The sequence below is a fragment of the Ambystoma mexicanum genome, chromosome 7p (assembly GCF_040938575.1).
Source record: "Ambystoma mexicanum isolate Mex_15411 chromosome 7p, UKY_AmexF1_1, whole genome shotgun sequence".
NCBI lineage: Eukaryota > Metazoa > Chordata > Amphibia > Caudata > Ambystomatidae > Ambystoma > Ambystoma mexicanum.
The window spans coordinates 873,875,441-873,899,951 of NC_090939.1; the positions used below are offsets into that span (position 1 = coordinate 873,875,441).

The window sequence follows — 24,511 nt, forward strand, 5'->3', positions numbered from 1 at the left end:
TTTATTCTGTTTAATTCAATTGCTTTTCTCAGCTGTGACACTAAAATGAGGCCGCCTTGCTTCGTTCAGTACTGCTTATATAAGTAGTGGAAACATGCAATCTTAACTTGTCCATATGTATTTATAGAGGTATATATGTATATGTTGGCGCTTGTAGCGGTCTAATCTATTTAAAAGCATGTGGCTAGCTTCATGATTGGTTTGCCGCTTGCGTTTCATTGCATCTGTACACGTTTAAAGTATCTTCATCAGGTCTCTAGCATAAGTCTCTTCATCATGATCCCAAGATGTCACTTATCCTTGGTACTACTTTGTTCTTTATAAATAGTGTGCCTCTCTGGTTATCTTTCTATATGGGTGTCGATTCAACTTTGTATGACGTCACCATTCATCTTTGTCATTTAGTTGTTGTTTCTTGGGAAATCTCGTTCAAATGGCCATCATATTGTCTTAGATGCAAGTATCGTTTCCTCAATGGGTACTTTACCTCCCATATTCTCTTAGGTATAGGTATTCTTATGGGTACTGCACAGAGTCCACACTCTTCTGTTTTTGCTTGTTCAACTGTTCAGTATACGTCGCATACTTTGGTTCATACGTTTCAGGTAATGTAGGCGGGCAGTTGGAGTGGGGGTACTTGGCTCCTCCTTTACAATTTATAACGCACTTAATACCAACAGGTGGTTTCTAAGTGCAAGATCAGGATTAGAACCTGTGTTGCACTGCGTTGTCTTGCTTAATTTGCTGTAACTCTTTCTGAAATCCTAAATGAGTGGAGCCTTTTTCCACTGTAAGGGAAGCATGGTATCAAAGGCAAGACGGACACAAAAAATAGGTTTGGAAAACCTTTATTGTTCTTGAAAAGGGGTTGGAAGAATGCCTACTTTGCCTTACGTCTAGGATGGGAGCATGCTCGACAATCAAATAATAAATAACAGTCCTTTTGGAGTCTGTCAAAACAACATGACCTATGCTAACAAAACCTATAACGTGCCCTTAATTTAACAAAATATGTGAGGAAAATGTGTATACAAAATGAATAGAGTGCAAGAATATAAAGAATCCATCTGGTGGAGTCAGCTGTCCTCCCCATGTTGGACAGCACGCAGAAAGGCAGCTCCTGTAGACAGTATGACGCACTCTGGCTCAGGTCCTCAAAATTCAAAACGTGGATCGAGGCCTGCTTGGCCTTCCACGTTAAAGTCTCTTTCCAGCTATCAAAACACAGTTCAACAAAAAGTTCACGTAGGTCTCCCTCAGTCATGCTCAGACCTTTCAAACACAACACTTGAAGGGATTCCCTTCCCCAAGCTTAAAGCACATCCTTTACGGGTTCCCTTCCCCTAACGTATCGCACTTCTGTTCTCCCTCAGTTGGGCTCTGAACTTGTCCTGATGTCGAAGGCTTTTGAATGTGCAAGGCTTTTACCATAGACCTCTGCAGGACCATGTTGACTTTCCCAGCAGCACACTCTTGTGTTATTTGCCCCTGTGTCTTGGTCTGGGTATTTTGATGTCATAACCACAAAAGTTAAACGTTCTCCTTTTTACTCCCTCCCGCCCCCCTTTTCTCCGGGTTAATTTTGATCACTTTGCATTTTTATAGTTCATTCACTTCATTGCTCCATAACAAATGTTTTACCTTTCGCATAGACTTTCGAGTGGGCTCCTTCCTTTCGAAGGACCACTCTGCTACTCTGTATCGCTGGTTTCACAGCTATCGGTACTTCAAAGTTCATCACAGGTCTGCCTTCCTTCGCGTCTCATCCACACTCATGCAGCCTTCAATTGTGCAATATACTGTTGCAACTTCAATCTTTCCTTAACGCAAACCAGTCCTTCATGTCGTTTGCCAACTCTCCAGCTGTGTGCATTTCTTTCTCATCTTTGCAGTTTTCAGTTCACCAGTTAAGGTTAATACCACAGGTTTGGCCTTGCCTCACCCTCTGCCATTCACCCAGGAAGATCGCTGGCGTCCTTGAAACAATGCAGTGTTCTTGTCTGGGATTTGCCTTCTCTTCTCCACATGTCTTTTGCGGCATTTTGAAGGCAACAACCACCTTCTGGGAACTCCTGGGGTTCTCTACCCTTTGCTCTCATCCCTTGGTCCGTTGCTCGAAATTAGTAGGTTCGCCTTCACCCGGAAGTTCTGCTCTTGCTAGTGTTCCACCTTGCTTAGCTTTTCTCACCAAAATGCAAGTCCCATAATCCTTAACTCTGACTTTGCTCCCACCTTGCTAGCTTCCCTTTTTGGTACTCTGGCAGATTTGGGAGCTGCAGGAGTTTGAGGGGATACTTATTGAGGTCCGGGATCTCGCCACCTGCCCCTCAAAGGCTTTGGCTTTCCTGCTTTGCACAGGGGAGGAGCTCTGGTGGGGGCACTGCCAGGTAACCACAGCTGCCCCGGTTTGGCTCCCTGAAGGTAGTTTCCTCTCCACACTGCAGCCTCCCCTGTGCTCGCAGGTCCAGAAATCGGGCAGTCCTTCCTCCAGGCTTTCCAGAGTCTCTCTAGTTCGAATTCTCTCCTTCTGTCTTCCGTGCACCCTCCAGCATCCCTAGCTCGCTCAGAGGGTGCCTGTATGTTCCTCCTTTTATACTCCCTGGGAGAGTCTACCATAATAAGGTGTGAGTGGTTGTAGAGGGAGGCCTGTCCTTGTTAAGAGGACAGTCTGTTGTTAAAAAGGAAGAGTCTGTCCTCTGTCAGTGTTTTTCTTCTCAGTGATCTTCACCCTCTGTCCCTTTCTTCTTTGTCTCTGTGCTTGTATAAAAAAAAGGTGATGGTGGGTTGGGAAGTCGTGTTTTCTAGTAATTATGTGAAAATTGGGTAGGGTATGGTTGTGAGTACATAGATTCGATTTCCCTTGAGGCTCTCCCTGCTTTTCCTTTAGGGAAAGGTACTGGGGTAGGATGTAGACTGAGGGGGTTTCAGGTAGTGGTCTGTTGGAAAGGGGGAATACCGCGTCTCACCCGAGAGCATTCCTCCCACAGTCCCCAACAACCCTATGTCCAGGTGGTCCTCCCCCAGGGTCTGGTTCCAAAGGCGATGGTCACCTGAATAAAAGATCCTAAGGGTCTATCGCTGAGAACAACCTCTGATTTCTCACATCACTCATTCATTCTTATGGGAATCTGTCTTTTGAAGCTCTATTCTTTGTATTTGTACCTATCCTATGGAGTCTATACTACTCCATAACTCTTGGACATCTGTATTTTACTATTGCAGCACACAGCTCCATTTGGGCAGTGTTGCTGAGGGCCTTTAGGATCCTCCTTTAAGATTATTTTCTTTATTCTATAGTAACTATAATTCTTAAGGGTAGAAAGATACTTTGTATCTCTCCTTAAACGTTATAGTCTGAGAGATTGGAGTGCCAAAGGAATACTTCGTATCCCCCTTCACCCTGCTCCTGTGACTTTATAGTCACCTAGACAATCTCCTAGTTATGGCTTGTGGCAGTGGGCGTGTTCTGCCAACTATTGTGACTTTCCTACCGTAGGCTAGTACCAACTTGGGGCCTCCCTTCTTTTTTTGCCATTACTAGCATGGTTGTTCTTTGCTAGCGCTTCTACCATTCTTGGAGATGGACGCCTCTAAGTATGTTTTGCCTTTGGCAGGAACCCTTTGGTGTCCTCGCCTAGGCTCCAGAGTGTCTAGGCAGGCAGGAAGTTGAGTTTTCCACCCCCTATCCTTTGTCGGCCAGAGTTCCTGAATGGGACCAGCTCCTGCTAGGGGTCCGGCTGTCCTGATTGGACAGCCAAACACCCCCTTTCTGGAAACTGTTGAAGATTGCAGAGCAGTGAGTGCTGGAACTGTATAAAAGGTGAGGCTCCTGGAGTAAAAAGCAAGTCGACCACTGGAAGCTGAAGTAACCAAAGAAGATGACCAGAGACACCTGCAGACCCTTTGCAACGATGTGAAGTAACCACTCCCGTCCTGAGCTGAATTTTCTGTGCGACAGCGGAACTCCGAATAGGACTCCTCCTTCCCTTAGACTGGTGGGAACAACCAGTCCCAGGACGAACTTTGCCATCAGCCGTCTCCTGAGGTCCTGTGAGTGTTCAGAGCTGCGGAACCCCAATACCAGGAGACCTACTGCCCATTTTGAGTGCATCATTGTGGAAATGCTGAACCTGTCCAAGACTTTGCTGAGCCCTCAAGGACACTCCAGAGACACAATTCAACCTAACCAGACCCCCTCATCAGAGTGCTGGACTGCAGGAACAGAATAACATTGACAGGGTGAATTGCGTCCTTGGTTGGTGCTGCAGAAAAGGCGCTGATGAAAGCTGTGGCATAGGTCTACCCTCGGGTTTGCTGCTGAGAGATCCTGTCCATTGTCCTGCCTTTCGTCATCGGACCAAGGAATCCGGAGGTCTGGTCCAGAGCTGCAACATCCTGAAGCTTAAACATTTTTTTCAAACCTAAGGGACTGTGGGGTCGGGGGAGGTATTGCTTACCCGATTCCAGGAAATCACTCAGAGCATTGGAGTGCACTTAGGTGTCCAGAGCAACCAACTCTTACCTCCGACTCAAGCTGCTACTTGTGTCCCGTTAAGGAGTCCTTTGACAGGGTCTCCGGTGGTTAAGCCTTCTTGTATCTTCCTTCCTAGATACTGGAAAGTATTCACAGAAACGTTTGATTTCTACTTCTTTGCAATACTTTGAGCCACTATGGGGAGTGGCTCAAAGCTTAAACTACCTTTTAAGCTCTGGTTGCGTTTTTTACTTAAAGACTTGCTGTGCTGCAAAACTGCCTCTAGAACCCGAGGCTCTGTTAGGAAAATGCTAACCAACTGTTTTCCTTCCCAAAATGACTATCATTTATGTGTATGCTGACTAAATATAATTACTGTAATACTTTGTGGCTGCGTGTTAGTACGGATAGTACGGTAGACCTGTCAAACTCCTATAACAATTGGGCGCAATCAGCAACTAAGTGGCCTTTTGAAGGTATTGGAAAGTATACTCATGTGTGTTGGTTTATTGTGCGAAGTATTTAACAGTGACTTTTGTGTGAATATAATAAATCTATATTTTAATATACATGTATGTGTAAGTGTTTCTTTGATGTGCAATACTAGCTAGGTTCAGTGTACCTAGCTATAGCTCACATCTTCATCTTAAAATGAGCCTGACTGCTCTGCCACTCTACCAACGTCAACGAGTAGTACAGACTGATTCTAAGAGTTGGGGGGGGGGGGGGTGTTAGCGGGGAATCTACAAATCCCAGGGATAGCTTACTATAGTTTTAGCTCCAAGTGGGAATTCAGGAAAACTCCCCTAACAGGGTTGAACTTGTCATACACATCCAATGCCAGCATCGCAGGGGCTTCAGTAGGGCTGTGGTATCCAGTGACTGGGTAGCACAGATCTTCCCCTGCTTAATGATCTTTGCACTCCACAGATTCAGTCTCTGATTCCTGAAAACCCCATGGGCACCTTAAACTAATCCCAGACCCAGGAAGATGGTGGGAACGGTGGAGCTGCCTCGCTGTACTTTCTTAGGAACTCTTGGGCCTACCTTGAACTCACTGGGCTGTGTGCCTCCCTGCAGTACTCTCTCCTCCTCCTGACCCCTGTTGTACTGGCTGTGCCACCGGCTCATGCACCACCCCCAGCTCAGTCATGGTCACCATGGTTGCCACCCCCACCCCACCCCGTAGCATCCTTATTGCCACCAACTACTTCTGCAGCAGCATTTGCTGGAGGAGTCAGATTGTATGTGCACCTCACCTTGAGAATGCTCCTAAACAGTGACTTCCCCCACACCCGCCTCGTCATTCCAGGTAGCAGGTTCAGATTCGCGTCCACTAGATCCAGATCACTGTATTCCTCCTGCAAGGATGGCAACACATCACATTCCTCCCCCTACACCCTTGCCATTTTACCCAACAGAAGAAGCTCTCATGAAAACATTTTTTTCTCGTCTAGAATATCGAAGGATTCCCGAACAAAGAAAACTGGCTTCCCAAATGAACTGCGTCCCCAACCTAGTGAACTGGTTAAAACACAGAAGAAAATAACTTCCCTAATGAAAGAAATGGCTTCCCAAATAAACTGCCTGGCCACATATTCGGAAAACACGTTTCCCAGTTCGACTACTCATCAAAAATAACAGTCCCAAAGAAAAAATAAATTGTGCCTAACCCCTCAATCTTTCTCCAACCCCTAGTGTGGCTCAGCCCCGTATTGCCTCCCTGCAGCCAAACAACCCCCTCTCTGCCCCTAAAACGAAACCAGAAGTTGTGGGTTCTTTTGTAAAGTCTCCCAAGAATGTTCTTAATTACATGCAAGAATACCTGAATCTGATGTCTGAATGATGTTAACAGTCCATTTGGGGAGTTTTGCCCAGGCTTAGTGGTTGTTTGTCCCCCCCCCCCCCCACCAAAAATATTAAAGGAAACCATGAGGGTACAAAATATTGCACTTTTTTTGCCAACTGACCGGAGACCTGTAGAAGTGCATCTCTATTCTACGGGCATCTGGCATTAGTCGGATGTGAAAGGAAAGTAGAAAGGCTTCATCATGCGTCACATGAATATACGCTGCACCTGTGTTTGTCAATTTGGATCTTCATTATCTGAGACCACATAAATCTGGTCTGGTAGCTCAACACAAGCGCAGATGCTTCAAGTATACACAACTTCCCACTGGCTATCTGGCATCCGAACTGTTCATTGAAGTTCCCATTTGTTTTTAATCATGTATTCGTTTTATTGGCCATTGACAAACTCAAAAGCGGCATCCCCTGGTGACCCGAATGTCCTTGCTATCCTGTGATGGATATTTCTTAGATCTGCCTTACTTCTGGAGTCCTGCATCTGCTGCAGCTTAAACCCAAGTCTGAGCAACAGCCCCTCTTTTCCTAAGCTTAATCTTGGCTCTGGCGTGCAGCATTACAACCCTGCTCAACGACAACTTTCTGGGATGCAGGGAAGCCAACAGATGGTCTGGTTGCAGTATGGAGAACAAGTGGCTCCATTGCCTAGTCCCTGCAAGCAAAAATGGTCAAACATTTCTTCCTCCCCTCCCCATGCAAGTGGCAGCTGTTCTTTCATGTCCTGCCTTACTGGTTGAATGTGTATGTTGAAGAATGCAGGAATATGCTTTAGAATTCCAGCATGCAAGATGAGGCTGTTTTTTTTTTTTTCTCTTGAGCCATCTCCATTTCTTGTGGATAGTCTACTTTATTACCCATAGCCCATCAGTTTACAGTGACCCACCCCTTTTAATCCCCATGGCTCTGGCCAAGTTAAGGCATTTTGTTTGCTTCTTGTTATTTATGATAGAGGCTCTAGCAGTCACATATTTGAGATCCAGTAGGGGGCCTCTGCACACCACCCATAACACTTTGTCGTTGTCTTGCAAAGTCTTCAGGAACATCTAAAAGGATAGCACTTTTTGCAGAGCATATGAATTGATCTGCCAATATTAGCATCTCTTTGAATAAAGGCTATCCTACACTATTCAGCCTTGGCTTCTGTACCTGTTGTATAGTGGCAGTGTGAAGATTGGCTTAAACAAGTGACTTGAACATGCCCTGAGCAACTGCTGCCTCATACTTTTAACTGACAAGCTTGTTTGGTCCCTATTTTGCTTCTGTTCCGACAAGGAGCATAATCTAAAAGATTGAGAGTTGAAAACTATTTCAGTGAAGCCTTAGTCCACAGTTGTGCGATATACAATGTTTTAAAGGCTTACAAACTGCATTTGAGTCTGTGCACAGCAATATCCATTTACTAGGTTTATGGCGCATACAACGGTGGGTATATAGGCCGTGACTGCAGGCTTTACAGCTCTTGGCACCCATGCTATATTGTGGCCTGTGCCCAGAAAATTCTCCATACTATGAACACCATGAGTAACCATTGCTTTCAGACGAGAACAAGAAGTGAAGGGCAATATCTTTTTTAAATAAGGCCAAACACCAGCATTTTGAAACGTCTCAAGAAAATTGTAATTCTGGATAGTAGAGCAAAATGCTGTCTCCTCCGAAACAGAGGTGCATTCCCATGAATTGGAAAGAAGTGGAAGTTAAAGCCAGCCTGAAGTACCAGAGAGAAATTGGATCGAAACCTGGAAAAAAACAAGACAAGACACAAAAGATTTCAGGATGAGTGCCTAGATGAACATGTCAAAGATCAGTCACCCTTCTTGGAAATTGCACTGTTATATTGGTGGTTACAGCCCTCCTTCCAAGAAGGCAACTGGATGATCCCCTGCATTGAGTTAGTCCTGGACATGTAAGCGTTGCATGGCCATGTTCTTTCCGAGTGACTCATTTGTGCAAATAAATATATACTGAGGTTGATTGCACTGTTATGAAGCCAGTTTCCCAGCACATCTCAAACCCTGGAGGGTAGACTCTCCGGAAATCCAACATACCTGGGTATTGTTGCAAGAGCCACGAGATACCTTTAAGTGGGACTGGGTGAAAGTTGCAAGAGACCACATCCAAATCCCCACACTGTTGAGTTAGTGTCAAACATGGGTAAATATATTTGCCATGCTTATGGATGAAGTCAAAGAAAGGTCTCGTGGCCAACTGGACACATGCAGTTGATCCGAAGAGAAGCTCCATGGCAGATCCACAGTAGAGGATAGAGGCACCCTTCCTCCTTGGCAGGGGGTAGGTGGGGGATCATTTGTCATTGGGAGTCCACGTAGACTCAGCTTCCCCAGGAATTGGAAAGTTGGAGACTGAGCAGCAGATGCATGTCGCCTACAGATCCACTTCCTGGCATCCATGCCGTAAAAGATAGTTGCACAATCTCTTACCCGAAGATGCTGAGAAGCAAAGACATTTTAAAAAGCAGATGGGCCAAACCTCTATGTAGCAATGAAGGGCAGTTATCTGTTGGCGTGAGCCATGGAGGTAAAGCGGGACGTCCGCCAAACCAAATATAGCACTGAAACTTGTTTTACAATTGTTTCATTTGCCTTCAAAATCCTCTGAGGATCCAGCGACAGCAAGGCCATGCACATGGAGGGGCCTTTGTATTTCTGATTGCGAGGCCTATTTGCCGCAGGACGGATATAGGATGGGGCAGCAGATTGGGCGGAAGCACAAAGGATGGCAAACCCTACCTGACTTCAGGGAAACTGAGAAGCCTATGGAAACTGAGGCCTGCCTAAACTTAAATGGTCGCAGCTCACGGAACGAGTGGCAGGACCTAGAGAAGATTGGAGACTTCATCAGGCTGTGCTCTTTAAACCTATTGAGGAGCTGGCAAGGCCGGAAAGCCCGACATTCCTCAATGATATCTGGGACTGCTGGTGAGAGCTTGCCACTATCCTTGTCTATTGTGTAGGGCACCATATTCAATTTAGCATGAAGATACTAACATGGGACTATAATCCTGGGGGGAGTACAAATGGCAGTGATCACAATGTCAATGTGCTCTCTAATTTTGGGCAAAGAAAGGAAATGGGAGCTATAACCCAGTGACTGTAATTTGTGCAAAGGAGTGAGCGGAATGCTATATCCCTGAAACTGTACTTTAACTATTGGAAAGAGTAGAGGGAAAACCCAGACATCTTTTTCTTAGTTGGTTCCATGATGGGGACATTTGTCTTCTAGATCAATACCCTACATCCTGCAGGTGAGTGATTCTCCTCACGGAACACTAACTGTATGGAGAAGCCTGCCAGAGGTCATTCATAAAGAATGGATTGATGATACTACATCTCTGGACCTAATGAGAAAGTGTTGAAAATCCTACCTTAATCTTTTGATTTGTTAGTTCACCAAAAATGGGTGGTATTTTCTTTTGAATTATTTACTGCAATGAGCTTCCTTTTTTTAGATTTTGTTTTTTGGGGATGTATCAATGTTATGGGGAGATTAACTCTCTAACCAAGTATATCTCACTCTGGTTCATGGTTAAATACACTGGTATACAGAGTTTGCAGAGACATTACGACATTGGACAGTCTTAACCTTTGATTGATAATCCCTTTTTCCTCTTCTTGATTTCTATTAGTAATGTGTAAATAGCCAATAAGATGTATGTCGCTTTTATCTGGTTGCTGATTTCCAACGCCTAACCTTTTAAAATCAAATGTACTTGTTTCTGCGATAGTGCTAATCAATTCTTTCATCTTGTATATTTGCAGTCCTGTTTCAAAAGAGGAACTCATTTCCATCCCAGAATTTTCACCTATGAATGAAATAATCCCTGCTGTGTCCCTGGAGCAGAACGGAACAAATAATTCCAAGGCTATTGAAGATCTTTTGGATTTCACAGGCGCAGCCTCCTATCCCAAGTTATCCATAGACAGCATCAGCCTGGATGAATGCAATAGAAATTTGATTGATGGATTCAACAGCCCTGGGCAAGAGACTGCACTCAACGCGGTCTATTGAAAAGGAATGTCACAACAATGACAGAGGTACTGTTTACTAGCAAAGGAACTCCTGCAATGTATACTTTGTATTTTGGTTTCTAGAACACAATTCTAGATAGAAAGCTGTCCAAGTAATATGGGGTTTACCAAAGTGAGTGGAATGGGAGGTTGCAGTATCTTGAGTTCCTCATACTAGAGGGGTGGTATATACAGAGTAGCAGGTCCTAAGAGACTGCTAGGTATTGCCCGAAGAGCAGAGTCTTGAGATTGTTCCTGAACTGCATGCATGATGTTCCCATAGGCTAGGGCGCATAGCAAGGGTAGACCTGTTTCCTGGTTTTCTTTGTGTGCCAATTTACTATCAAGTCTCTTAATGGTCGGTCTCCGTGAGAAGCACAGCGCACCTGAGCTTGAGTTGTATAGCTAGGTAGTTTACATGCAAGTCAACTACTGCACACAGTTTTGAAGACTAGTCTGGCTGTGATGGGTAGCCAATGTAATTATCTTAGACTGGAGGCGATGTGGTCGCATTTCTTAATTTCCGTTATGGGGCATTCAGTGTATTGAATGGCCATAATGGGATCTAATTGTGTGACTGGGATGCTGGTAAGGAGAAAGCTCCCTCTATATAGGTGAGAGATTACGTGTGCCAGAACTGTGGTTCTGAAATCCCCTGTTGCAGGGCTTTAATTTTCAAAGGAGGGCGAGTTGATACCAGGCACTTTGGGGTTTTTATGTTGCCAAAAAGGAGGTGAGGGGTTGCTGTCATTAATGAACCAGACAGATTTGGCTTGCTGGTATGTGAATCCATCAAGGTGCATGTCGTTCAGCCACCCTTGGATGGCTGCCTTTTTAGATGATTGGCCTACTAGTAGGACAACTTTTGTTCTGGTGGGACTGAGTTTCAGGTTGGTGCTTGTCTTCTAAGCTTGGGTAGAGGCAAGGTGCTTCCTGAGGCATGAACATTCGGGTGTATAATTCACTTAAAGGTATAACGGAGTATCCTCAGCCCATTGGTTAAGTGAGGTATGAGGTCATTAGGAATTGACCATGGTGGTTCCATACAGACATTAAACAGCCCTGTGGAGCATCTAGATCTCTGAGGAACTCTGCAGGTGATGGCCAGATCTTAAGTTAGCCATCTGTTAGCTATCAGAGAGGTAAAGGGCAAACCAGTTGAGGACTGTGCCTCTGAACCTTGTCCTATCTATGACTAGGCTTTTAAGTGTTAAGTGTTTGACAGTGCCAAACACTGCAAAAAGGTCAGAGGAACAAGAGGCAATAACTATCTTCATCTGTTATTTGGAGGGTATTGTATTGTTTATTTATATAGAGCCTATACACAGGCAAGTGTTTCAAAGCACTCAAAGAGTGTGGGAACATGGGCAAAATACAGTCGCTCAAGGCCCTTGAAATTCAGAGACGATAATAGTCTGCACAGGCAGAGTAAGTGCGTGAAATGTGTTTTTTTTAATTCTTTTATTTTTTTAACAGTTTGAGAACAGCAAGTAGGCCTGATGGCGATTCTGCAGTTCATCCAGTGCAATTAAGGGGTGAAGACAAGGGAGAATAGACAGACTATCTTCATGCGCTGTGCATGCAGATCGTGCAAGTGCACAGAAGGTCCACAGAGAGGGTTGCGGGGGGTACGTGCAGCTGGTTGGTTGTGACTTGGGTACGTGCAGAGAGCCACTCTTCTACCAAGAACAAACACAACCAAATAACCTGTTCTATGGGTAAGTTCTCAGTTGGGAGGGTCAACAACCACGTTTTAGCTCACTGTACCTTTCACAGAGGAGAAATAGCCATTTGCATATCAGTCTGGTTCCATCCACCTGGGCAGTCAAGCACTGAAATGCTAAGCAATTCTCCTCTGAACAAGAGTACCAACAGCAACCCCAGACACGTGTTTCAGCCCCATGAAGCGAAGCCTCTCTAAGCAGTGTGGGCAAGGGTTCCATGCCTGGATTGCCCTGGGTAACTTGGGGTGAAAGCCCAAGTGCTTAAACATTTCAACAAAGGTCTGGGAGTCCCTCTACCAAGAATGAACATGGCCAAATAAACTGTTCAGTGGGTAGTCCCCCCCGCCCCCCACCCCCAGAGGGGGTCCACAACCATGTTTTAGCTCACTGTACTGGGACTAGATTGATACGCGAATGGATATTTTTCCTCTGTGAAAGGTACAGTGAGCTAAAGCAAGGTTGTAGACCCTCCTGAGTGGGAACCTAACCATAGAACAGGTGATTACGCAGTGTTCATTCTCAGTAGAGGGTCTCCTAGCCGTTTGTTGAAATAAATCCAGAGTGGTAGTCACTGAGCAGGCCATGTTGATCACTCACATTGTGGACTTGGTTGGCAACTACCATTATTTTACCAGTGAACAACAGGTTGGTGACTGGCTGCTCATTTGCAAAGGTGTGTGTGTGTGTGTGTGTGTGTGTGTGTTTGTGTGTCTAGAGTAGGGGTGTACCGAATAGCATATTTAGTATTCGGCCGAATACCAAATAGTTTGTGAAGTATTCGGCCGAATATGAAGCCGAATAGTTGTTTTATTTAATAAATCATGTTACAAACTTAGAAAAAAACACTTTAAAATAAGCATGAAAGGACCATTTTAGATATTTTCCCAGCTTTCATTTATTTCTCTTCATTTTAATCAAGATATCCTTATTTAAAGCATACAAGCTTGGCTAGAAAAGTACAGATTAACAAGAAAACAGGGATCAAATGTATGGAACGATGTTGTGTATGCAAATTCTGTGATGCACAAAGTGTGAGGCTAGTTTGCCCAAGAGGCTAATATTATTTGGGAAATGTCAGTCACATGTAGCACTGCCTGATGTGCATCTGACTTTCCCCCAGCCCTACTGACCTAGAAGAGGCAGCCCACCTGTTGGGATGCTTTCCATTTTTCAAATATCCCTGTCCCCCAAATCAATTTTACTAGTAAAAAATAGCTCTCTGAGTATGTGCTATCGTGTGTCCTTGCACCTATCTCTCCATGCCCCCTCTCGCGGACTGGCCACCAGGGTTATTAGATAGATTTGCCAACATGAATTTCATCCGAGACGCCTCTTAGCCGGGTGTACATCACTCTTCCTGGCATAACTGACTACCTATGACTTACTGTTGTCCACTAACCGTTGTGAATTCTTAGTTTTTCCATAGACATTCCCATTAGAAAAAGGATAATACTTGCTTCTCAGTCACTCCAATACACACATAATGCACTTTACTCTGTCATTTTATTGGGATGATGTCAACCGAAGTGTAGATTGGGTGCAGGGAGCCGCTACTGGTAGCACTTACGCGCTAGTGGGTCGCTTGCATGCAGTTCTACATGCTAACAAAATGGAATATTAAATGAAAGAGTAATAACAGGCACAATCGCCTTTACTCTCATTTTTCTCTCCTTGTGAAACTTGTAAATGCTGCCCACAAGTTATAATGCATAAATGCCTTACACTTTTCCATTAAGCCTCACTTTTGTGCTTTCAGGATAAAAATAAAATGGGCACCATTACATCCTTCCATTTTTATTTTGTAATCAGCACTATATTTCTGTCTCTCTCAGATGTTGAATTGCATTCAAATGAGAAGACCAAGTATTCGGCAAGAGCTGAATACCAAGAAACTATTCGGCTGGAACCGAATAGTCATTTTATAGCCCGAATTCGGCCGAATACTTACTCGAAGCCGAAGTTCAGTACACCCCTAGTCTAGAGTGGATTTTTTGAGGAGTGGATGGATTAATACAAAATGTAGGTGCTTGAGAATGTGCCCTGTTACAGTGAGGCATTGACATTTGGGGTCAGTGGGTATGGGCAGAGCCTGACCATGTTCATGTTGGTTGGTCAAAGGATGTCCTTTTAGGAGGAAGGATTCAGTGACACGAGTATCAGCAAGGTTCTTGCTGAGGGGTGTAGAGGATGACCAGGTGTGGGATTGGGAGTGTGGATGCAACAGATTTTGATACATCAATATGTTGCATGATGTTTTCTGTCTTTGTGATTAGGTTAATGGGTGCATTTTCATGTGGACAGATTACTGTCGGGCAACAGGCTGTTCCTATTATTTTATACATGTATCTGACAAAGGCAGGTTCAACAATCCAATTGTTGGTCACCGAATTGCAACAAAACATTCAGTCTTATTATAAGTTTGCCGATCTGGAAAGAAGGTGCCGGTAACAATGTGTTCCGGCACCTTTCTCGACTGGCAAACTACAAATCTGTTGGTAGGTGCTGTGATCTACTGGAAGGCCTGACCTGTAGGTAGATCAGACCCGTACCGGCAGACAATTGCTGCAATTACAGGCACCAGTATGCTGGTGCGTGTGATTGTGGCATCCTTATCCCATGGAGTCCTATGGAAATGTGGATTTACCAGCATCTGTTACCCGTAATATCCTGGTAATACCAGGATATCGGGTGGTCTAGACGGTACAGTAGTTCCCTGTTCGAATTACCAGCATACTCGTAATGAGCCGTAGGTGCGAGCTCTAATTCTCTTGTATCTCGTGTTATTTATGCTAATAATTTTTTTATATTGCTATGCCACGCTATCCACTAAGCCCTATAATGTATATATTGACCCTATAAATTGTGCGGATTACCTCCTAGGTAACATGACAGTGTAGGCCGCTTCCACCAATAGCTATATATATTTGACACCTGGCGTTTGCTCCAAACTGTGATGGTCACTTTTGTGTTCCCCTTTGTCTGACCCATTTTCAGTGATAGATAAATATTAACAAGCTCTACCTTAATGAATAAACAAATGCACCCAATCAACTTGAAACCTTCTCCTTTAGTTGGCCAGCTTTCCTGAACCGTAGTTTCATTTGGTGTGTAGATGGTGCACAACATCTGAATGCTCTTAAACACAAAGCTGTCTTTCATTCCACCAGTGAACATGGCTCTCAAAATCAGTTTTCACCATCTTCGTCTCATGAGCATCTTTCCTATGCTATCCATGAGCTAAGTATCATTTGGGTCCTCTTAGCAGATATGTCCCACTTGTACTTCTGCAATATATACAGAGGCTCCCAGTCAAAATCTATGAATAAATATTTAATGGATCTGAACAATGCAGCCCATTTCATTACGAGATTGTGAAGCACTGTACATCAACTTGGCCTTCGAGACCTCCCATTAGTACCCATGTAGAGAAATAACTCTTAATCCATATGGCCCTCTATGGATGAATGCTAAGATCTCTCTAGCCGTCTGCCCTATTTTCCAACCAGGGGTGCAAGTTAAGTGTCTTATGTATTTGCCACTCGACTGACAAGATATAAGATTTGGTGGGAATGTCTTGCATGCAGAAGGCTCAGCTCCCTCCACTTCAAGCTTAGACTACTTCCTCTGATTCTACAAAGCACTTAAAAACATCTGTACTAATGCACCTTTGAGCATGAAAAACCTTATGCTTGACTTATGATGTCCTACAACAGATCGGTGCCCAGTGATTGGCTGGCCAAGCTTGGATAATGGAGGGCATATGGCCATGTGGCGAACTAATGCTTAACCTTGGCAACATTGTTGCTCCACCTCCATCATTAAGACTGTTCTGTCCCCTTATTTCCTCCCTTCACCTGCAGCCCTCTGAAGTGACTAAAAAGTGTCTTGAGCACAATACAAAAACAGCTGATAAAAAAAGGTGTGATTGACCCCATGGTGACCAGGCTGTCCCAGCTCTTAATGAATGCTGCTGGTGTGGGTGTGAAATTAAATTTGATAGTCTGTAGCAGCCCAGGTTTACCCTATTTGTCTTTTTAAATTTTTTTATTAATGAGTTTTGTTAACATCCAGTTACACGATTAACACCACCATCCATAGCAGCACTAGCACTGTGCCTCCACTGTCTCAATCCAGGATTACCCACGTGCATCTGCCCTGTTGGCAACATCAAGATGGAAGGGATTGAAGTAGGGCCTCGCGCCCCAAAACGCGCAGGAGCCAGGGCTGCATTCCATAGGAAGCCACAACCATTCCAGTTACAACCACATGACAAAGGGCCCCAGTCGGCAGAATGGGTAGAAGAGTTCAATCATTTCATTCTGAGGGTGATGACAAGATACCCGCAATTGCAGACATCTTCATAAATTCAGCTGGAAGGGAGGTCAAAGCAATGATGAAAACAATCCTAGATGGTGGAAGAAAGCCACCTATGAAGCCCTCAGCGAGGTGCTCAACAAGAAACTAATCAAACCACCAAACAGACTAGGAGATGCATATTCAATCAATGCGCCCAACAGCCACATGAAACCATTGATGAATTTGTCACAAGACTGCGTCAAAACATGGTCCACTGCCAATATCTCAGATGAAGAAGCCATCCAGATCATGAAAGTATGCACCACATCTGGAAACTGCTAAAAAGGCCCCTTGCAATAGAGCTTGTGAAAGGATATGAGAGGGTGGAGATACAGGCCGCATCCATAGTCTCTGCAAAACAAACATGGAGAAAGAAGAAACCCTAGATGCATTTCAGTCTCCCAGAATCCTCGACAAGCCACCTCAGATACTGTGTCAAGGATGCCCAACTGGCCATACACTCAGACACAACAGCCTGCAAGATAATCCAGAATGTGCTACAGATGTGGGTTGACGTTACCACACACGGGTGGTGGGTGGGGGGGGCTGGCAGGTAATTCGCCAACAGTGCACCACTGCAGCAGAGAAGGTCACTTCCAGAGTGTCTGCCGGGAAGGTAGAACATTCGGAGATCAGGGACGAGGTGCTGGTTCCCGCCCTCTGCTTCGGACCGCTGGGTGCTCTGGGACTGAATCGACCACCTCCCGCCACGGCCCGCTTGGCTAACGAGTCCCCTCCCCTCAAGGTTCAACACGGAGTGAAGTACCACGGGGAGGAACTGTGAGAATCTTGCCGGCTCATTCGGCCCCATCATACCCTATCCGTACGGGGTGCACTGCATCAACATGACCAAATCCACCAAGGCTAAGCAAACAGACATTTCAGCGCTACTAAATACGCCTGTGGGGGAAAAAACAAGAAAAGTGAGCGCAACGAGGGTGGGACGGGAAATATTCCGCCCGAGGGCCAGGCAGCCATGGCAACCCAATCTGTCACAAAATCAGACTTGCAAGACCTCCTATCAGCTCTTAGCAAGGAATTCCAGAAGGGCACTGAAGAAGTAAAGAGTGAAATTGCAAGACTGGATAAGAGTGGGGGAGATCGAATCGAGAACCGAGGAAATCGAAACTACACTGTGTGAACAGAACTTTGAGATCTGAGAAGGGGTGGACAGAATTAGAGCCCTAGAATGCAGATGCGAGGCACTCGAAGCCGAACAAGAAGACGCAGAAAACCGCTCGAGGCATAATATGAGGTTACGAGGAATCCCAATGGCGATCTCGGAGTAAGACCTCCCATCCTACGTATCCGACCTCTTCCACTTTATTATCACCCTGCCAGACGACGCCCCCCCTGGAGCTCGACCGAGTGCATAGGGTGAGACCCAGACTAAGTTCCAAGGGTGCAGTGGACTTACTGGTGAGAGTCCACTATTACTGGCTCAAAGAGGAGATAATGCGAGAAGCCAGGGCCATGGAGCACATTCACTTCCGTGATGCACCGATATCCCTTTTCCATGATTTAGCAGCATCGACAATAGCAAAACGAAAAGCTCTCGGGCCCATGGGTGACTGGCTGCGCGAACGAAAGATAACCTACGGCTGGAGCTTTCCCACAGGCCTCGCCTTCACATGGAAAGGCAAAGCACGGCAAATCCTCTCCCTGAAAGAAGCTGAATTATTCATGAACCCGGACACAGAGGAGGAGGTCCCTGGGAGCTCGAACCATTCTCCCGAGGGGGCTGGCGAGGAGTCTCTCCGCGGCTGGTCCCGGGTGGAGAGTCGACGGAGGGTGCACGGCTCGTCTACCAGGGGGAAGAAATGTAAAAACCGCTGAAGCTGCCCCCCCACACCATGGAAACTCCCCCTTTGTAGGTTACATTCATTGAACTAAGCCACCTGGGGCTCCCTGGGTGGGGGCTCCCGTACAGACGGCTCATTCCCCTTGGACCACCGGCATGGAGTCCAGAACTGCACAATCGAACTGGTCCCCCAGGGCCCAGCCGGAGTAGTCTTAAGGCAATAAGCTCATTCGCCATAGGAACCAACTGCACCCAATCCCACACTGCAACAATTTCTCCGACACAGCATGAGACCCTTGGGTCTCCTATCTAGCTGGTAGCGATGGTACAGCCGATAGCCCAGTTGGTAGAAGGCTGGTCTGGAATACCTGTTTTTGTATTTGTTTTAAGTTCTGTTCTCGTTCTTTTTGTTTGTTTACTACGGTTGGAGGGGGGGGTCGAGCCAGGGAAATGGCGGGAAAAGGAGGGGAGCCAGGTAACATGGAACACACCACAGGGGGGGAGGTACTTCCCTCTACGTGGAAACGCTGCAACAGTGGAAGCTCAGCCCACTGGGGAGGGGGAGACTAAAGTCTGGCATTCGAACAAAGGCAGGATAAGTCCTCGAACTAACCTAATCACAAGTGGCCCTGCCGGATAGAGCTATCAATATTGTCCTGGAATATACAGGGTCTAAATGCCCCTCAGAAAAGGAAGTCCGTAGAGCACACACTCTCCCAACTGGCGCCTGATATCGTCTGCTTACAGGAGACGCACCTCCTCAGGACAGACTAACAACGCATCTCCTTCCAACGCTACCCAAGACGCTACTTTGTCTCTGCGGGCCTCAAGAAAAGAGGGGTTGCCATATTGATAAGCCGAGATTTACCGTTAACGCACATCACTGTCAAAAGAGATCCAGAGGGGCGGTACATACTGCTGAAAGGCCTCCTAGTGGAGCTTCCCATTACCCTAGCCGCCATATATTGCCCAAATGTGGCACAAAGCCCATTTCTTCGTAACCTCCTTCCCATACTAATAACCTTCACTGAAGGTCATCTGATCATGGGGGGGCGATTTCAACTTGACACTAGACCCAAACCTGGATAAAACGCTCCCTCCATCTAAGGAGGACTTTGGCAAGGCTCTCACCATGGCAGAATTCCTGCGGGAAACCGACACCATAGATGTATGGAGACTGGCCAACACGGGGGCAAGAGATTACACATTTTTCTCCCATGCCCACCTTGGGCATTCTAGGATCGACTTGCTGCTTCTCTCCAGTGCTCTCATTCCCTGTGTCGAAACCATACAAATAGGACACAGAGCCCTGTCGAACCACGCACTGGTCAAAATGAAACTGAGGGTACAAGGGAAACCGAACCGGTTCAGCGACAATGGAAACTACAAGACCATATTCTGACCGACATCGCTATCAGAACGGAAATGGCAGAAGCCCTCAAGAACTCCTTCAGGGAGAACACCACCAAGGTCACATCAATATCTACCATTTGGGACGCCATGAAACCTGTCATCAGGGGTATTGCAAACAACTGCACCACCGGGCTCAGACGTTTAGGCAAGCTACAACAGGATAAACTTGAGGCGGAGGTGACCGAAGCAGAACGCATCCTCAAACAAGGCCAGAACAGGAAAGCGATCCGTGCGCTACAAAAAGTGAAAAGAACTCTAGAAATGCATTTAGCAGACCAGGCAGCCAGAGCACTAACCTACACTAAACAGTTCTATTATGTGAACAGCAACAAAGCAAACCGGCTTCTGGTCTACAAGCTTAAAAAGCTGCAGTCGAGAAACCCTATTCAATGTCTCCTGGACGCCCAAGGGACTCCTCGCTACTCTAATACAGAGAAAATAGAAATCATGACAGCACACCACAAGGGAATCATGTCGGGTTCCCCCATGGCTACACACGCACAGTCTAAATGCCTAGCAGGAGTAGAGCCGGACGCCCCACACCCCCAACTGATAGCCCTAGAAGACCCTATCTCGGCAGAAGAAGTGAGTGAGGTCATATCGAAACTGAAAAACTCAACTCCAGGACCGGACTGGTTCACGGCCCAATTCTATAAGAAGTTCTCCCATATACTCGCACCTCAGTTAGCGACCCTGTTCAACTCATTCCTATCATCAGGAACTACCACCCCCTCTATGGAAGAGTATCTAACGGTGTTGCTAGTGAAGCCTGGAAGGGGCCGGAGCCACTGTGCCTCTTACAGACCCATCACCCTCCTGAACAATGCCAAAATCCTAGCGAACAGGTTAGCTCCCTTACTACCAGATATCGTCCACCCGGACCAAACAGGATTCATCCCTGGCCGTAGTACCCACAACAATATAAGGAGGACCATAAACACTATCGAATCGGCCAGCAGGAAGGGCTTGGAAATGATGGTCCTATCGCTCGACGCTCATAAAGCTTTTGATATGCTAGATTGGGGCTATATCCAAAACACGTTAAGGCACTATGGATTTGGGCCTAATTTCATAAAATAGACACTAGCCAATTACCAGCACCCATCTACCAGACTTAGAATGAATGGGATCAGGTCCGACATAATTAACATATCAAGAGGCACAAGGCAAGGCTGCCCCTTTTCCCCCCTTATCTTTGCCCTCTCTATGGAGCCGTTTGTGAACAGGGTTCGTCATAACACAGCTATCCAAGGCCTGGTGATCAAAGACCAAATATATAAAGTCGCCCTTTACGCCGACGATGTCCTCTTAACAATGACCACGCCTAAGAAATCCATGAAAGCTCTGTGGATGGAATTGAAGGAATTTGGGGAGGCATCGGGATTCAAGGTCAACCTTTCCAAGTCAACGGCACTGAGCATCAACCTGCCTCGATCTCTAACAGATTTGGAAAACTACTATCTTATACCCTGGGCGAAAAGGCAATTGCCTTACTTAGGGGTCCAGCTGCCAGGCATACCCACTAGACTATACAAAGCAAACTTCCCGCCACTTCTCAAAGAACTCAAGTGATCTGCTAAACTGACAGAAACAGGAAGTGTCTTGGTTTGGTAGAATTACGGCCCTAAAAATGAACCTAATTCCTAGACTATTTTGTCACTGCTCAGCCTTGCCAACTACCATCCCGAAACAAGCGGTACAGAAACTGCAAAGGAGCATTATGAAATACATTTGGGAAGGAAAACTGCCACGAATTCCGAGGAAATTCATGCTTCGAGGTTGGGCGGTGGGAGGACTGGGGGCTCCCGATGTTGCCAGGTATGTCCTAGCTGCTCAGCTCTCGCATGCGTTTGCCTGGTCACCCAATACGCCGAAACCCCGCTGGCTGAAGCTGGAGGAGGCTTGGAGTCGAGTTTCCGATAAACTCACTGCCACACATGAAATGTCCCAGTGACCGTGCAGGCATGGGGCCTCTGTCGGCGACCGAAAACACGGTGGCGAGCTGGAGGAGGGCGGCGCGACTGTGGAAAGTCCGTAGTATAACAGGCCCATTCACCTCGGTCTGGATGAACCCAGAATTTTCGCCGGGCAACAGCCCCAAGAACTTCCTGAGATGGAAAGGAGGATTGGAGAAGGTGCAAGACTTTTTTGAAGAGGGAAAACCCCTAGACTTCGAGGCCTGCAAAGTGAAATTCAAAGTTCCAGAAACTGAGAGGTTCAGATATACGCAGCTAAGGCACTGTCTCTCAAGTAGGGTCATTAAAAATTTCGGAAGCCGAGACCTTACAGCCTTGGAGCAATCCCTCACAGCAACACCCCCAAAGGGCAGAATATCAACCCTCTAAGATTCTCGACAGAACTGACCCTACCCGCAAGGAGCCATATATGCTCAAATGGGAGAAAGACATTGGGAGGCCAATTGAACTGGAGGAATGGAACCACATCTGGACGAGAGCACATAGAAGCTCTAAATGCGTATTCAACAAGGAGGAGGCATTCAAAGTATGCTACAGGTGGTATCGAACCCCAGAGACGCTCAATAAATGCAACCCTGCAGTTCCCCCTTTGTGCTGGGGAGGATGCCCATACAAAGGCACACTGTACCATCTGCTATGGACATGCACCAAGGCCACCCAATTTTGGAAAGCTATGTTAGATCAAGTCAACACGATTATGGGCCTGACAATCCCATGGGATCCGGGTATTGTCCTGCTGGGTGCGAGAGGCGAAGGCCAATTTCCCCTCTCAGGTCACAGAGCAGAACTTTGTGCCCACCTGTTGACGGCTGCTAAAATCTCAGTAGCAAGGCTTTGGAAAAATCCAGAGGGCCCGGCAGTCCAAATGTGGTGGGCTAAGTGTTGGGACATAATAGCAGCCGAAAAAATAACAGCCCTCCGGTTTGGAAATAGACACATTTTTCCATACTTGGGCCCCGTTCCTGGACTACACATGGAAATACCGGGCCTTCCCGACAGCCTCCCTATCTACGATGGATGGACAAACAAGACTGAAGAGGAGGGTGGAAGAGCAGGACAGAGGTATTGACCGGGGAGATCCCCTCCCGCTCGCAAGAGCATACACAAACTAATGAAGGCCTAGGACTATGCTGATCCCTCACCCCCCCAATACAAACTTGAAGCATGAACAGCCTCCCTGGGCTCTTACCCCAACTGTATATTCTATCTGCTCACACCCCCCCGCCCTTCCTCCCCTGCCTTCCCCATTGACACTTTTCCGACCTGTTGTTGCTGTTTGTTTATTATCACTTGTATTAACCAGCATCGCAACGCTGTTCTCAGCGCTTGCAACTTAATGCCATAATGTCTAACTCGCTTGTATAAAATCAATAAAAAGATGTTTGGAAAAAAAAGACGATTAAATTTGTACGCCTGGTACCCAAACATCCCCAGAGGATAGGTTTCCACCTGCAACAGGCAGTAGCACAAGAGCTCTGCCAACTACTGAAAAATGACATCGAGAGGGCTGTTGGGGCCCACAACCTAGATATCACCACTGGTGGTGTTTACCAAGGAGGGTGATCGGATTAGACTATGCATTGACTTGATTGGCCAACACTGCAATCCAAAGGGAAAGGCATCCAGGTCCCAATATTGAGGAAATTATCTTCCAACTGAACAGGGCAACAAGATTTTGCAAACTCTACTTTAACCAGGGGTACCACCAGCTGGATCTACACCCCACATGAAGGGTCATCGCACCGTTCTCCACCCATGATGGGCTGTTTAGATTTAAATGCTTCAACTTTGGAATCTCTTCAGCTACATTCAACTATAGCAATGACGTTCTGATTTATGTAACATCCCAGGAAGAACATAACCAGGCATTGAGGGTCAACTGTTTGGCACTGCAATAGGCCGGGTTAACCCTCAATTTTGACAAATGTGTCAACAAATGGGATCTCTGTTCTTCGGTCACATATTTGGTCACATCTTCTCGGATGAAGGGATGAAACGAGCTGCTGAGGTCTGCACCATCAATGACCTGGCAACACCAAGCCAGGTCTCGGAAGTCACATTGTTCCTTGGCATGGTGGGATATTGTGCCAGTTACCTTCACAACTATGCCACAACAATTGAACCACTGCAATTACTGCTTAAGACACACAATATTTCAGTGGTCAAAGGAATGCCAGCAGGTGTTTGACATAAAAAATGCCCTTGGTGCCGCCAACTGACAAGGTACTTCAACCCTGCTGCAGACACCAAAATCATTGTAGATGCGAGCCCAGTGAGCCTCTGGGGCTATGCTAGCCCAATCTCCAAGCCAAGACATAGTGGCGTATGTGAGCAGAGCGTTGTTGCCAACGGAAGGGGCATACTCTGAAGCAGAAAGGAGAGCCTAATAGCTGTCTGGCTATGTGAACATTAACACCATTCTATCGACAAGAAATTCACCTTAGTGACAGACCACCATGCATTACTGTTGTTAAAATACTCAAGCAAATATGCTGCCGCGTATTGAGAAGTGGGGCATCATTTGATTGCAAGAATATGATTACGAGATTGTACCTAGCCCAAGGGGGCATCAAAACCTGACTGATTACATATCACGCCACCTCGGGCATAGCCCACAAGCACCAAGGGAAGGGGATGCAGAGTACATTCACTGTCTCATGGCTAACGCCCTCCCACTTTGGATACCGTCAAGAAGGCATTGGAAGATGATCTGTTGATTGTCATGGCAGTGGAACAACTACAAATGGAGAGACTGTCGGACGCTTTCAGCATCACCCCAGGGTGAACAAAACCGAAGTAGAGTGCCAAAATCCACTCTCAGTTGGCAGTATCAGACCAGTGGGTGCTACTCAAGATGGTGTAGGTTTATCATTTAG

General features: G+C 46.2%; 1 protein-coding gene across 15 annotated transcripts in view; it reads left to right on the forward strand.

Moving 5' to 3' along the window:
* The window catches only part of MAP7D2 (MAP7 domain containing 2), a 492,516-nt gene that overhangs the window by 451,817 nt on the left and 16,188 nt on the right, over positions 1 to 24,511 (forward strand). For all 15 annotated transcript variants that reach the window (XM_069637087.1, XM_069637084.1, XM_069637085.1 and 12 more), the window contains one exon: positions 10,117 to 10,392. In XM_069637087.1, coding sequence (XP_069493188.1) covers positions 10,117 to 10,366 — 250 coding nt within the window. In that variant the 3' untranslated portion in view covers positions 10,367 to 10,392. The remainder of the gene's footprint in view (positions 1 to 10,116; positions 10,393 to 24,511) is intronic.